The sequence below is a fragment of the Serinus canaria genome, chromosome 4 (genome assembly GCF_022539315.1).
Source record: "Serinus canaria isolate serCan28SL12 chromosome 4, serCan2020, whole genome shotgun sequence".
NCBI lineage: Eukaryota > Metazoa > Chordata > Aves > Passeriformes > Fringillidae > Serinus > Serinus canaria.
The window spans coordinates 3,570,932-3,586,022 of record NC_066317.1 but is presented as its reverse complement, the minus strand read 5'-3'; the positions used below and the strand labels follow the sequence as shown (position 1 = coordinate 3,586,022).

The following is a 15,091-nucleotide window of genomic DNA, read 5'->3' as shown; positions in this document are numbered from 1 at the left end:
GGGACAATTTGCACAGACTCTTGTGCCATAACACCACTAGTAAAAAGTGTGTTCCCCTACACCTGTGCTGCATGTTCTATTCAGGGGTACCCAAATCCTTTCCAAACAATCCCTGAGACCTCATCAGCTGTTCATTTTTTTTCCATTTCACTGTAATTAAGTTTAATTAAGAGATTCATTGCTACTTATATGGCAATTGTTATTGCTGTGGCATTCCTTGTGATCTCTCTATTCAAGAGCAGCTCTCTATTGCTAAACCTCACTGCCCCCTCTATGCACTGTAGGACTTTTTATGATGTTAATATGAATAACTTATTCTATAATGTCTGATAGATGTCCCTAAGAACCACAGGCACACTGGTGCTACAGCTGCCAGCAGCACTGCCAGGCTGCCCTGGCTGCAGAAGTTGTCATCTGCCTTGTGTGCACAGAGGAGGTGGCTCTGTGGTGACACTTTGTGCCTCTGTTGCAGTGTGCTGTCCTGTACACATCGATGAGCGGGCAGAGGCGAATCCGCATACACAACCTTGGTTTGAATTGCAGCTCCCAGTTAGCTGATGTCTACAGGACTTGTGAGACTGATGCACTTATCAACTTCTTTGCTAAGTCAGGTACAGCAACAGCCCAGTTCTGTTTCCTTTTTGCTTTGGTATGGATGAAGGGGAAGGAAAGGGGGCTGAAGTGATTACCTAGTGGGAAATAATTTTTTATGATTTGCTGCTCCATGCTTGAGCAATTCCTAAAGTATTATGAAATTGAAAAGACAAATAATTAGCTATTTTAGACAAACTGCCATGAAAGTAATACTATAGGTAATACACAGAACTGGGCAGGTGCGGTAAGTGGCAATGGACATCCTTCTGCAGTGTTGGGGGTTTGATGGGGTTTTTGGATGTCTGTAGAAGAGACTGAAAAGCAGCCTCAGCCCTCAGGTCTGTAAAATCAGAAACTAGCAGCAGACAAAGATACTTTGAGAGAGTGTCTTTCTTAACACACACTCTTATTCTGTGCTTGTAGCTTTTAAAGCCGTTCTGAGCCAGCCCCTGAAGACAGTCAGGGACATCCTGATGAATCAGACTGCTCACATGCTGGCCTGCTACAAGAAGAACTGTGCCAGCCCAGCAGCTGTCAGCCAGGTAAAACCTCCACCCAGTCCTACCCACCCAGGCTTTGCCACAAGTGCACAACCACCCCACAACATCAGCAGAGCCAGAAAGCAAAATTTCAGGACAGACTTGTCCTTTTCTTTCAAATAGAATTAATGGCAGGTGGGATTCAGTGGTGGCACTTAGAGGACACAGAAACAGTTGTTCTGGAACAAAAGGCAATGCAATGCCACTGATGAAACAGACGCCTGTACTCACACAAAGGAGCTCAGCCAGCCCTTTTCTTCCTGCTGGAATTACGCATGAACTCACAAAGCTTTCATTTTTAATTCTTATGTTGTTATAGATGGTTGTAGTATTCTAATTTTTCACTAAGCAGAGTGACTGATTTGTTTCCATTTAATTTATTCAGTCACATTTTAGTGATTCAACTCAAAGAAAGACTCAGGCTTTTCCATCCCAGAGGTGCTGCCAGTAACCACAAGCCTGGGCAGTGAACTGTTCATTGTTAGTGAGGACCTAATATGTCAAAAACCAGAGCCACTTATTGTGGACCACTATTTCTCTCCTTCCTTTTCCAGAGAGTGCTGCAAAAACTAACAGTGTTCCAGGGAGATGACGGCAGCCAAGACAGCGACTGCAGCTTATAGAGGAAATAATTTCTGTTGGATTCTTTTTAACTGTGTTGTTTTCTCAGCTGATCCTGCCAGACACGATGAAGGTGCTGCCCGTGTACATGAACTGCCTGCTGAAGAGCTGTGTGCTGGCCGGCAGGCCCGAAATCCCCACCGACGAGAGGGCTTTCCACCGCCAGCTGGTCATGGCCATGGGGGTGGCTGACACACAGCTCTACTTCTACCCCCTGCTGCTGCCAATTGTGAGTCAGGGGTGGTTTTTTCACTTTAATTTCTAACCCCTCTTACCTGGAAAGGAATCACTAAGATGTACCAAGTCTTTCAGTAGTTACTTTTCAAGTCAGTTCCACAGCTCTTGTGTCTTTTGCCCCACAGCACAGCCTGGATCTGAAGAGTGACGCGGTCCCAGCCGCCGTGCGCTGCTCCGAGGAGCGCCTCTCCGAGGGAGGGGCCTTCTTGCTGGCCAACGGGCTGAGCATGTTCCTGTGGCTGGGAGCCAGCGTGTCCCCAGAGCTCATCCAGGGCCTTTTCAACGTGCCGTCCTTCGCACACATCAGCACCGAGGCCGTGAGTAGATGCAGACTAAGAATTGAGGATTTAGCAAGACCAGATGCTATTCAGAGAAACAAGTGAGGTCTTTTCTCATCCATCAGCCTTAAAAGCAAGAACAGGTATCCAGCAGAAGGTGTTTAGACACCAGGATTGCTTTAAGTTACATAAAACTGAACACTTTGACACTCTCAACACTAAGAAGACGGAAGCTTTCACAACTTCTTTAATCTTCTAAAAGTCTTTTCAACTCTGTATTACTGAAATTAGAACAAAACACTTTGCAATGGTTAAGTTTTCCTGATTATGCATTTTCATGTAGTAATCATTTTAAACTGTAAAATGAGTCCTCAAGATGAGACCTTCTAGTGAAAGAGATGGAGTTTCCTGGTTTAGTATGAAATCCACAGTACCTGAGAATGTAACTATCAGCAGCTAGTCTTGGTTAAAGATGTGACTGGACTATAACAATCTGCCTTCCTTCTGACAGATATCCCTGCCTAACCTGGACAATCCATTTTCTAAGAAACTGAAACATATCCTGGAGCAAATCCAGAGCCAAAAGCCCTACACCATGAAGGTAACTGCTTTCTGCCTCAACTCCTTCCTCATACTTGTTCAAAGGAACGTTCCAGGCGTTGCCAAAACTTACCAGTGGCTGTAAAAGGTTTTTTAGTTATTGGGAGTCTTCCTGCATGTAGATGAGTTCCAGCATGATTTGTAGGCACAGGTATCTCAAATGTGCTTTATTCCCAGTCAAGACTGATTTTCACAGGTAGTCAGGTTTAAAGGATAACCATTTTGTTCTGCACTCTCCAATTCCCTTAGTCTCTCCAGCTTCTGCAATGTGGAGATTTATTGGTTTTGGGGGTTTTCCCCACCTCAAGAGCATCCACTAAGAGATCTAGGAAAACTGTGCTGCCATCTAGTCTGACTATATCCTAAAATTATCTGCCTGTATCTCTTATCTTTCCAGCTGATGATAGTGAAGCAGCGGGAGCAGCCAGAGATGCTTTTCCGCCAGTTCCTAGTAGAAGACAAGAATATTTATGGAGGAGCCTCATATGTGGATTTCCTCGTGTGCATTCACAAAGAGATCAGCCAGCTGCTCAGTTAAGCCAATTCAAGTAAAATGTTCAGTTCCTTTTTGCCTTTGCAGGAGGGACAGTTCTTAGCTGAAGGCTGGCCCACAGCTCCAGCAGACCCAGGCCTTCTGCTGTGCTTTACTGACCCTTTTCTGTGCTCTTTTTGTACAGTTTCATTTGATCCCACCTCTCCCTGAGTATTCTGCTTACTTCTTAAGCTGTAGAATAGCAAGTTCTGCACTCAGGTATTAATCTTCTGGGAGTTGTGACTCTCTACATGAATTGCCAGATTTCAGACTACCAATGCTTAAGAGCATATATGGTATACCTTTCTTAAAAGACAATTTAGAAAACTCTCAATTACTCCTTTTGCTAGTCATAAGTTGTGTCAGAGTTGGGAAAGATGATCAGAATCTGTACAGAGGAGAAAAAAAGACAAAACACTTCTTTTTCTAAGTGAGGACATGGAGTTTAATCAGATTTGAAATAAATATGTAGTTCAGTTTGAAGGGTTTCAAAGTCCTTCCTGTGAAGCAAATCTCTGTAAAGTAAATTCCTTTTTCCTTGGAAGGAACAAGTGTTACTATATACAGAAGTAGAGCTCTAGGGACCCTTCCACAGCCAGGGTTATCCAGGGGACAGAAACGCCTCAGTTTTGTAACTGGACTTAAGTAACAACGAGAGGGATCACAGGAAGAACAGTAATCAAACAATCCTTTTGCCACCTTTGGCAGATGGTGTCACGCTATTATGGTACAATTCTGTCCACTTGGGGGCAGCAATTAGCTTAGCGTACTACTTAATTACATTTTCAAAATTGCACAGGTTAGGCTTTATTTAGTACATTTCCTAACTGGAATATTCCCAGCACAACTCAGAAAAACCTGTCCCTCAAAATTTCTGTGGCACATCAGCTGTGAGACAGTTGACACATTAGCCAAAGGTTATTTGTGGTGCTATAAAGCCTCTTATTTAATACCAATTCTATTACAGTGACCTCCTCTCCCATGACTGATTTAATCAATGGTCACTGCTTTGAAAAACTAACCTTTGCTAATACCAATATTGAAGGTAGTATTTGGAAAGCCGGAGCCTTTGGAATGGCTGTTTACCTCAGATATTTCTTCAGTCTCTCTGTCTCTTTAGGACCAATGCCTCTGAATGTGAGGTTTGAACTTTGCCGAGCTTGAAAAGCTGTTATTAAATAGTGTTTCAAAGAAAGCCAAAAAACACTCAAAAGTAAGGCTAAGCCTCAGTAAAGAAAAAAGTGCCTTTAAACATGTTAGTGTTGCTACTTCTATTAATTATTTAATATCCACAATAAGCAGTGAAAATGCATAGTTTTTTGGTTCAACAGCTTATCTATATGGTCATTCTCGTCATTGACCAAGAGCTCTTGAAATAAGTGGCTGTATTACAAAACGGTCCTCGGCCTGAATTCAGCTGCCAAGACAAGCACTTTTTAGCTGTAGACATTACCCTGTAAAAAGTATTCATTGCCATTTCATTTGTAAAATGACACCAGCAACATTTGTGTAAAGAAATAAGCAATTATTAAATATAATCTGTGTGTGTGTTTATTCTTTCGTACATCCTGAGTTCTCCCAAGGTTTTATGGCCATGGCACCCCGCAGTGGGTACACTGTAGGTTACCTCCTACTGTGACACCCAAGACAGACAGTTTACATGGCCTCAAGCATTTTCAGTGTGTTTCTGCTGCTGTCATCACCCATGGCCATGGTGAGAAGACATGATCCAAGTGAAGGAAAGTGTCTCAAAGAGGGGCTGTTCAGAACCAAGCTCAGGTAAGCCAAAGCTGTTCCTGCTGGCAGAGCTACTGCAGCAGAGCTCTGGCCTGCCTGGTTAGTGTTACCTACAGAAAAGGATTAGTGCAGCTCTCTTCCACATTAAGTTAACATTGCTGTTACAGCAATAAAGTTGCCACCAACTTCGGTAATTTTGCAAGGAGAAAACACCTTTTCTACTATACACAGAAAGAGTGGGTTCATTTATCTGTCACTTTCAGATTACTCAATGTATCTTTACAAAGGCACAGGATTCAGAGATTTTTTTTTCAATGCAATGGGCCTGAAATGTTCATGTATCCTTTTTTAGAGTGCTCTCGGGATATTAAAATCTATAGCAGGGCATAGAAAACTAGCTGAAAATTGTAAAATTAATTCCATTACTTACTGCTAGTTAACTTCCATGGTCATCTCAAAACTGCTCATTCGGGTTTGGAGCCTGAATTCCGCTCCTCTGAACAAAGCATTCAGCTCCTATGAACGCACAAGGAACTGGTGCTAGGGAAGGACCTCAACCCCCTGAGGGCATTGAGAGCCACCCTGCCCAGCACAGCAGCATTCCAGCCAGCTTCTTACAGCCAGCACTGACAGAGAGTGCACACAATTCTCCAGCTGATGGCTGATTTACACACAATAACCTACACATGACCTAAATTCCCTCTGAAGCCAGGTGCTGACACATCCCGAGCACCTTGTCAGTGCAGGTGTTGAATCCTCCACTGAATTCACAGGGTGCAAGATAATCCAAGGACACTAAGCCTGCTCCAAAATGGAGAGACGTGACAAGGTCTAGACAGGCTGCCCAAATCAGACAGGCGGCATTATGCATTTAATAAAAGTGGAAAGGAAGAAACTCACCAGGCTTTTTATCTTCCAGGAGAGCATGCTCAAATTAAGCCTTCATTTACTTGTGGCAAATGAAATACTCATCAGCTCTGTGATTCTGAGCCTTATCCTCCCCTTGCTCTGGAAGTGTTACAAGGGAGAAATTAACTGAAAAATGCTAATGGGATTAAAAGCTTTTCATCTCTACTCACTGTTTCTATAGGGTCCAAATTCCAGGGACTGAGAAAATGACCTGATGTTTTTACAGTGTGTGGTCAGTCACTCATTAACAACAAGGACATCCCAAACTTTGCTGGCAAAGTTTGCCTGTCCAGACAGCTCTAATCTAACTTTAACTCATTTCAGGAACAAGAAAAGAGCTGGTTCTGCTGTTTCAGGGCCTGGGCGGCTCTGAGGCCTAATGGGCATCACTGAGGGCAGTAGATGTAGAGGTGGCTCTGTGACACTGCTCAGGATCTCCTGTTTTTCACCTAAAATTTGTATTCTCGATGGAGGGATTTTCCAAGGAACCATCATACTTGAATGCTGACTGCCGAAAGCTTGGGTTCTGAGGTGGTGGGAGCGGGTGTGGCTGCAAAGAGCCGAACCCTCGGGCCGGGTCGGAGCCGCCTCAGCCTCGAGGGCAAAAGCCCCTCCCGGTGTCCGTGTGGAAAGGGGATCGAGGTGTGGGAGCTGCCGTCCCTGGCAGCTCTGCTCCCGGGCTGCCTCCCGGGAAACCTCATGGCCGTGGATGTGGGGAATCCCAGGGTCCTGTGGAAGCCCTGGCTGCCCTTCAGGCCGCCCCGAGCCCGTCCGGCCCTGCCTCGGCATCGCCGCCATTCCCGCAGCGCCCTCAGCTGCGTCCGTGCTACAGCCCCAGCAGAGCGGGCATTTCCTCGGGACGTGCGGAGAAAAATATACATAATTGAGTTTAGAGCTCGAAAAGTGGTAAAACAGCCCTCGAAGAAGTGATTAAGTGTGAATGGACACAATGATTTCTGCCTGAATCATCAGCAAGCTCTAAAGACTCGCAATGTGTGCGTGAGGGGAAGGCAGGAGCCCCGGCCGAGGGGGGTTCCTGAAATCCCACTGACTTTGTAGGTTTTGTTATTTTATTTGTATTTGTCGCTGAAACGCGACTGGAAAACTGATAGAAATGCTTTGGATAGACACGAGGGGTGAAGGTGCAAAGGACAGTGATTTCCCACACCAGCGTTCCTCATCCACCGCCTCTGCCTTCGGCTGAACCACGGTGACACCACGGCCGGGTATGTGCTGCCTTTTTTAAAGATACTTGGTTTTTATAGCTGTGAACTATAGGTGGGCAAGAAAGGAAGCTATTCTGAAAATGCACAAACTTCAAACTTATTGGAATTTTTCTGGTCTGTAATAATTCTGATGGTTTTGTGTGATCTATGTGATAACTATTTTGCAGTAGGAGAGGCGCTTTTATGAAAGTGTTTCAGTTCTGTGTCTCCATTTGGTGTGGGAGGGTTTGAGGGGGGCTGAGGGCGATGGTAACTTGCAGACTTCAGGTGCTCTCAGCAACTTGTCCTTTAAGTGCAAGGTTTTTGTCTAATTCATGAAATGTGAACTTCAGGTAGCTAGAAAATAGCTCAGGCTTTAATTGCCAAATTGTCTCCCAACCCTAAATCTCCAACAAACAGCCAGTGTAAATTACAATTTAAGGCTGACTAAGAAACAACATTCTCCTTTTGAAAATATCAAGAGATCTTTTTTCTTACTGTAGAATAAATGTTAATGTTTAAACCAACTGTTTCCAGATAACATTTATATTTTGAGAAGGGAAGATGTTAAATTAAGGTTTATTGTGTAAATTCTTGCTCTGCCCTTAGTATGTCGCTGTTTTGCACACAGTGGTCCCTGCTGAGAGCCAGTGGTTGGGAGCCACCTGAGAGTCACAGGCTGGAAAAGCAGGTTATTCACTTATGGAAATGATTGGTAATTAAGGGTTGTTCTCAGAACATGATAAGAAGGTAAAAAGAAAGGAGAGATCATTTTTCCCTAAAGAGCTTACACTTGCAGAGTGAAATCTTACCCTTTGGGATTTAAGGCTGTACATAGTGGGTGTGTATGATGGCGTGTTAGTACTTGTGCCAGCTAAGAGTTGGCACAAAGAGGTGACCACAGGTAAGTAGTTCTATTTAAAATTAGCTGGAATCCTGTCCAAGAATCCAAGTATGAAGAAGGACTTCGAAAAGGAGGAAGGCACCTGATTCGTGACTCTGCACAACTTTTAGGTAAGAAATTCAATGGTTTTGTGTCCTCAGGAACACCTTTGTGGACTTTTTAATACAGTTGAAAGGAAAATAACTAGCAAAAGTATTTGGTTTTATTTTCTTTTGCTGCTGCATTTCTTGACTTTGTGTTACGTATCTTTACAAAAGAGATATTTAGAGGTGTTCAGCTAAGTGATGCTTTTCTGTTTGTCTGTAAATTGTGAAAATGTGAAGTAGCAGAGCTGGGATTTCTGAGTTAGAGAATTCAGTTTCACTCGTCGATACAGAGAACTTTGTGGCATTTTCTTACAATGAAAGCAAAGGAGCAGCCGGGGCCGTGGTTGTGGGTGCTGTCCCAGAGCCCTGGGACACAGCCGGGTCTGGAAGTGTCTGCAGGAGCCCCCGGTGTCCTGGGCTCTGCCGTTCCTCAGAGGCTGGGCTGGCAGGAGCCGCTGGAGGAAGGAGAGAGGAAGGGATGGGGAGGGAGGAGTTCCTCAGGGGCTCTGGGAGGCGTTTCCCGGCCCTTGGAGCGGCGGGGAAGGTGTTCCTGAAACTGAGGGAGCACGGGGGGCCTGGGCAGGTGCACTGAGCTGCACAGCAGAGGCAGGGAAGAATATTCCTGGTCACTGTGGGAATGCCTTTGTCAGCTCTGCCGTGTCCCACACGTGTAGGGGCTGCTGCTTCCGACCCTCCCGGCCGTGCTTTTCCCTTCTGATCGACTCCAGGCGAGGGTGCCTTGGGAAGCTCCCTGGAGCTGCTGTGGAGCAAAGCTGATCCCAAGCTGCTCCCAGTGCCGAGCGTCCCGCTGAGCCGGGTGTGCCCGGGGGCAGCGGGAGGAGCTCCAGGAGCCTGTGCCGCTGTCGCTGCGAGCGGGTTTGTCACCTGTCCCCGGCAGAGCTGTCACCGTGCCCGGCAGCTCTGAGGCCTGCGGAGGGAAATGGGCTCGGGGTCTGGGGCTCACCTCGGGGCTGTGCAGCCGCACCCCGATGGATGTTCTTGTGCCTCCCTCTGGGATGTGAGGCTGGGAGGGCGCGGTCCCGCTGCTGCCAGGTGGCCATTTCGGATTCGGTACCTGTGCTAAAGGTTTCCTGCGGCTCCACACCTCATCCTCGGCCGTTCCCAGCCCTTCCCTGGAATCCCCGCCTCTCAGACCCGTCAGTGGAGCTGCGTTTGGAGCCTCTCCGCGGGCCGGCTGTGCTGAGCTGAGCTGTGGTGGAGAACCCCCGGGATTAGAAGGGTTGGAGCTGTTGGAATGGTTTAGGAAGAGCTGGGGTGGGAGCAGTTCCTCAGCCGTGATTTGACAGATTTTCCACATCCTTTTTGTCTTTGCTGGGGCACAGACTGGAGCAACCTCCCCCTCCTGACTGGGACAGGAGCTGTGGAGGGTGAGGTGCTTTGAACACGGGAAGGAAGTTAAGTGCCCCTGTCACTGGGGAGACTTTCACACAGGCTGAGAGATAAATATAAACCAAAACCTAATTAAGTAGGTGCAGGCACTTGGAAGCATATCAGCATTTTCATGTTTACTTAGACTCATGCCTAATTAGTTTAGTTGCTGTAAGTTTCTCTCAAGGGAGTAAATTATTGAAAGAAATCCCTTCTCAAATATTGTATTTAGTTAGGTAAAGCAGCAGATGAAAAAAAAAAATTAAATGGTACGTTCTCATGTAAAGGATCATCCTGTTTTTTTCCAACAGGAAAATGGTTTTCTAACAGAAAAAAAAAAACAGACCTGAACTCCAAGAAAAAGAGGCTGCTTCTGACACTTAAAATCAGTATTTAAGTGAGGGTGTGGCAGGGCATGGCATGCCTCTGAAGGTGGCACACTAAACTTTGTGTATCTGCTTCTCTCCTCCCAAAGAGCAGCCTTGGAGTTAGACCTTGGTATGTGCTCAGTAAATGTCCTTTTCCGTGGCATGGGGAAGTGAGAAGGGAAGGGCTCCCAAGGGCAGCTCAGACCTGGGCAGAGAATTGCCTGAAGTGCTGGGCAGGCTTCAAACTGTGTCGTTGCTGGTGGAAGTTTAGTTTGCTGGGACAGGTGAAATTATCATTGGATCAGGCTCCATGAGATGTGCTGGAACTGTCATTGCTTATTGCTGAAAAATCAACAATTGTATTTAGCAAACAATGTCCCTGTCCAAAGGCTCTACTGCCACCCTTTCAGGAACTGTGGGAATTCCAAATCCCGGCTTCTTGCAGCAAGGGATGATCTGTGTAATTAGTGAGAATGCTGTTGTGTGCATGAGCAGGTAGGGTTTGTAAAGAGACAAAACTTTGATTAGAGTAAAATACATATCTGGGAAAAGCACAATCCTGTTTGGATCACTAATACATTTACAGTTGGAAACAGAAATAGCAAGCTTTAATCTGAAGATGGTACTTAAATATTTTAATTCCATAACAGGTGAGAGGAAAGGAACTCACATTTTTCCTTTCTGCTAAAACTATTGTAAGATCTTGGTATGTCTATTTTTGTTTGTGCTAGTTTTAAAAAAACAAGTAGTTTTAATATATCTCTTGTTTAATATTCTATGAAATTCAAACAAAAAGGTGCTTATAACTGTCCTTGGTCAACAAAGGTCAAGGTCAATAAATTTCAATTCATTATAAGGGAATTCAACAATGTCCTTCAGTATTTCAGCTAATGGTTGAAATCCATTAGCATTATGTGCCTGGATTCCTCAGTGTCCTCTCAGAATTCTTCCCCTGCAGCTTAAAAACTGAGCACTGTACACTAAGGTGTCCCTAATTAAAACCCATCATTGTGGATAACTGCTGTTCTGGGAGAGGAAAACTTTCCCTGTAGAAAAGCAAGTAGCTTAATTCTCCACAGAGAACACAGTTCCTCAAAACTTGTCCTGTGAAACGTCAGAGCACAAGCTTAAATGAATGTGGTGAAACCGTGGTTACAGGTATTCATTCTAAAGAAATGTACATGGAAACAATTTATTTTTGATGATTCACTTTATTAGCACACAGTTCCCTGTGCAGCCAAGCCAAAATTAAAGCTGTTTTGGGGCTTTTATCCATTGCTTAGTGAGTGTTCTTTGAACTGCCATTCAGCTCAGCAATGTTCCCAAAATGCCTCGATTCCAATTTCACTTTGTGTTTCCATTCACAAGGCTTCACCCTCCCTCCCCCTGCCCTCTACTCTCCAGATATCCTAAACAATCTATAGAAGTTCCATTTTATTGCCCAGGTAATGGTGTTATTTGAGGATTCAGATTGTTTAGGTGCACCCCAAGTAAGATACTTAGCAGGTGTTGGAACTCTGAAATTGTAGAGAGAGGAAAGGCAGGGCCCTTGCTGCTTCTGTTCCAGATTAAATCTGAAATTATGATGGATTTTGACTTTTCCTGACACTTCTCTGGGATTAGATTGGTATGAGCAGCCCAAATTTTAAACACAGTTCAGTTTGTTTGTGAGGTTTTTGTTTGTGTGTTTGGGTTTCTTTGTTTTTGTTGGTTTGGTTTGATTGGGAGGTTTTTGTGTGTCAAACCAAGTCAGGAGCAATGTCTGTGTTACCAACACTTAACTCCCACTTGTTTGTTTTTAAGAGTTTCTGGTTGTAAGATATCTGGGCAGAAAGACTCACTGGGAATCCTGAGTGCCTACAAATTGGCATTGCAATTGTAATGCCAATTTGTTATGTGTTTGTGGATACCATATGTAAGGAATTGGGAATGGCAATGCTGTTTTAATTCGTTATTGAGCTCCTTTTGCAGTGACATGCCTGCAGTTATTTGTGAATGATTTTAGATACTTCCATTTCTGAGCTGTGTTTGCTCACTGTTTAAGCAAAATAAATGCCATCCCACCAAAACCTGCTTGGATCCAGAAATCAAATCAAGACACATGATTTGATTCCTGGGAAAGCACAAAACTGGGGCTGGCTTTACTGCACTCCGTAACATTCCTCCTGCTGCCTGAAGGGAATGACAGGAGAACTCTACATTAAATGATACCAGTGTTAGAGTATTTTAGAAAATATATTTATTGTGAAAGGAAATAAGTATGTACCTAAGTTGAAGTTACTTAAGTATAGGTAACTTATTTTTCAAGTACTTTAGTATTGGAAGTTACTGGCAGGAATGACAAGGAAGTGAGTTTTTTCAATTCAGAAAAGTGCAGTAAACCAAATTCAAAGAGTATCATGTCTTAAAAAACATGGCAATTACTGTTCTCAAGTAGTTAATTTTGATTAATCCAGGATAAATTGTGATTTTAAGCCCCTTGATGGCATTTTGCAGAAAGGCAGTCCTGAGCTGGTTTTGTTGCCAAAGGGCAGCTCTGCCAAGGGGCAGCAGCAGGGACATTTCCAGGCTCAGCAAGGTGAGGTGGCTGAGAAGGTGAGAAGGCCTCGTGCACAGAGATGGGCTAAAAAAGGGAGAGCAGCTCCTCCTTCCCAGAGAAATTCTTGTGGACCTAAAAGCTGGAAAGTCAGGATCTTTAACAGTAATAGCCAGGAACTTCTCAGAAGAAGGAGCACACGGTTTGGTGTGTTTGAAAGATGTCTGGATGGAACATTCTGGGGGATGAGGCTGGTGGGTTTTTCCTCTTTAAATAAAGCTGTGGCATTTGAGGAATGGCACGTAGGAGGCATTGCTGGGTGTTGCCGTGGGTGCCAGCTGGCGCCTGTTCCAGGAGCAGAGTGGGAAGGGCGTTTCCTTAGTCTGGCGCTGCAGGCGGTGCTGTACCGGGAGCAGTCGGGGCTGGCTCTGGCCGGAGGGAGAGCAGACGGGGCTGGGCCTGGAGGGCTGGCGGCCCCTCAGCGGCACCAACGAGGGCGGCGATTCTCAGCTGCCTCAGCGTCTTGGCGAGGGCTTCCCTGGGAAAGGCAAAAGGAAAAGCAGCCCGAGCTGATGCGTCTTTGGCATTTACAAGTAAATAGACAAGTCCTGCACATCATCCGTGGCGAATGATTAGTATCAGCCTGGCAACCACCGCAGCGATTTCCCCTCCGTTTGCTCCATGGGCTCCAGTCCCAGGAAGTCTGACAGGGCTGCATCATGCAGTGAGTTCAGATCCCATAACTGCTCCTGAGAAGTTCAGGAGCTGTGGGCACCCCACTGGAGCAGCACCTTCCATCCTCTCCTCTGCTCCCTCCGAGCCACAGCAGCGCCGGTGTCAGTGCTGGCAGGCAGAGGGGCGGGGCTGCCATGGTCCGTGATGGGCAAGGAAATGCTGCCTTCCCCTTCCAGAAGAGAACATTTCCCAGGCAGGAACAGGAATCACCCCCTGCTCCCCAGGGGCTGTTGAAGGCTGGAGATGCAATGGCCACGTGCTGTGGCTTGGGCCTGCAGGAATATTCAGAAGTCTGGGCAGGATTTCTGTTCAGCAGGGCACGGCTGGGCCCAGTGAGGTGGGGGTGCTGTAAAAGGGGCCCGTTAAACACCAGCGCTGCTTGGGCTGCCTCAGCCTGCTCACATTCCACCTGCACACTGGAGGGGACACTGCAGGGAATACCTGCAGCAGCACTGGCATCAGCAGTGCTGAACTGGGCCACAGAGAGAAATCTGAGTAGGGTGGAGCATCAGCGGGTGGGGTTTGTTCCTCTCGGAGCGCTGGGCTTTGCTTTTCTTCCCTTCAGATTCTCTTTTCTTATTGGTCTCCCCATTTTGGGGTTTGTGTTGGACAGTGCCAGCCTGTTTGTGCAGCACCTGTACCTCATCCTCCTCTGGCCTCCTGCCCTCTGCCATCCCAACATCTGCACTGCTTCCCTGCCCTCTGCCATCCCAACATCTGCACTGCTCCCCAGCTTCCCAGCCCCTTGGTGCCCTGGGCACGGGGAGGGCAGTGGGTTATGGGATCCCCAAGGAGCCCCTGTGGAATGGCTGCTCCCAGCAGGCAGGGCCCAAATCCCAGTGTGCTCCCAGTGCCCAGCAGGGCGGTTTGCCTGCAGGAGCCGTCAGGCAGAATTTGCTGGGTTTTTCACAGCTCGGAATTCTCCGTCCCCCAGAGTGCCCTTGCTAAGAGGAAGCATTGACTGCTGCCAGCCAGCACACGCATGTGGGAATGGGATTCATTCCAGCCCAGTAAACTGCCTCCTTTCTCCTCTTACTGGAGTCCCAGCTGCGGAAAGAACTAAGCAATGGGGTGAAATCACTGAAATGGCTGAGAAGGAATCTCGATCACAGCCTCAGAACCGAGAGCCAGATCGTTGCATTTGCATTCTCCTGAATGCGCTGCAGTTACTGCCGTGCCCCGGGCCGGGATTTGTGTGCCAGCCTTACCAGGCCGAAGAGTTGGAGATCTCTCAGTAGGCAGGAACTGGGCTGCCTTGGCTGCACCTGCTCCTGGCAACCGGATCCAACATCCACAGGTGACTTTGCAGTCACCGCGTGCGTCAGTCCCGGTCCTTAGGACAGGCTCCCAGCTCTGCCCTGGGAGTGATCCGGGAGCTCCGGGACACCAAAGGTTTGGAGCAACCCCCTGACCCTTGGCAATGTGTGCAGGGGTGGAGGCTTCCCTGGGCTCGGGTAGGGAATCCCTGCTTGTTCACAGGCGGGAATTCCCGGGCTGGAGCGGTTGAGAGGCGTGGCCGATGGAAAGGGACACGAGCTAAAGGAAAACAGCTCAGGTGAAAGCAGCAGCTGCCCAGGGAGCCGAGCCGGAGGCAGCCCGGGCAGGGCAGAGGATGGGAATCCTGAAAGATTGGCAAAGGGCAGAAAGCAAAAGCCCAAGCAAGCAAAAGACAACATAAACCATGCGGCATGCGGGTCCCGGGTTCGGGCACGTCCCTCTGCCCCTGCTCGGTGCAAGGGGCTCAGTGCCGGCTGCTGCCGAGCCCCGACCGCTGGGGCTCCGGTTCCTCTCCCAAAGCACACGCTGTTCCTGAGAGAGGCA

General features: G+C 47.0%; 1 protein-coding gene across 4 annotated transcripts in view; it reads left to right on the top strand.

Annotated features, from left to right (window-relative positions):
- The window catches only part of SEC24D (SEC24 homolog D, COPII coat complex component), a 42,343-nt gene extending 37,404 nt beyond the window's left edge, over positions 1-4,939 (top strand). For all 4 annotated transcript variants that reach the window (XM_030239543.2, XM_050973315.1, XM_030239542.2 and 1 more), the window contains exons 18-23: positions 473-611; positions 1,018-1,136; positions 1,804-1,983; positions 2,117-2,308; positions 2,781-2,870; positions 3,267-4,939. In XM_030239543.2, coding sequence (XP_030095403.1) covers positions 473-611; positions 1,018-1,136; positions 1,804-1,983; positions 2,117-2,308; positions 2,781-2,870; positions 3,267-3,407 — 861 coding nt within the window. In that variant the 3' untranslated portion in view covers positions 3,408-4,939. The remainder of the gene's footprint in view (positions 1-472; positions 612-1,017; positions 1,137-1,803; positions 1,984-2,116; positions 2,309-2,780; positions 2,871-3,266) is intronic.
- Positions 4,940-15,091: the final 10,152 nt, after the last annotated feature.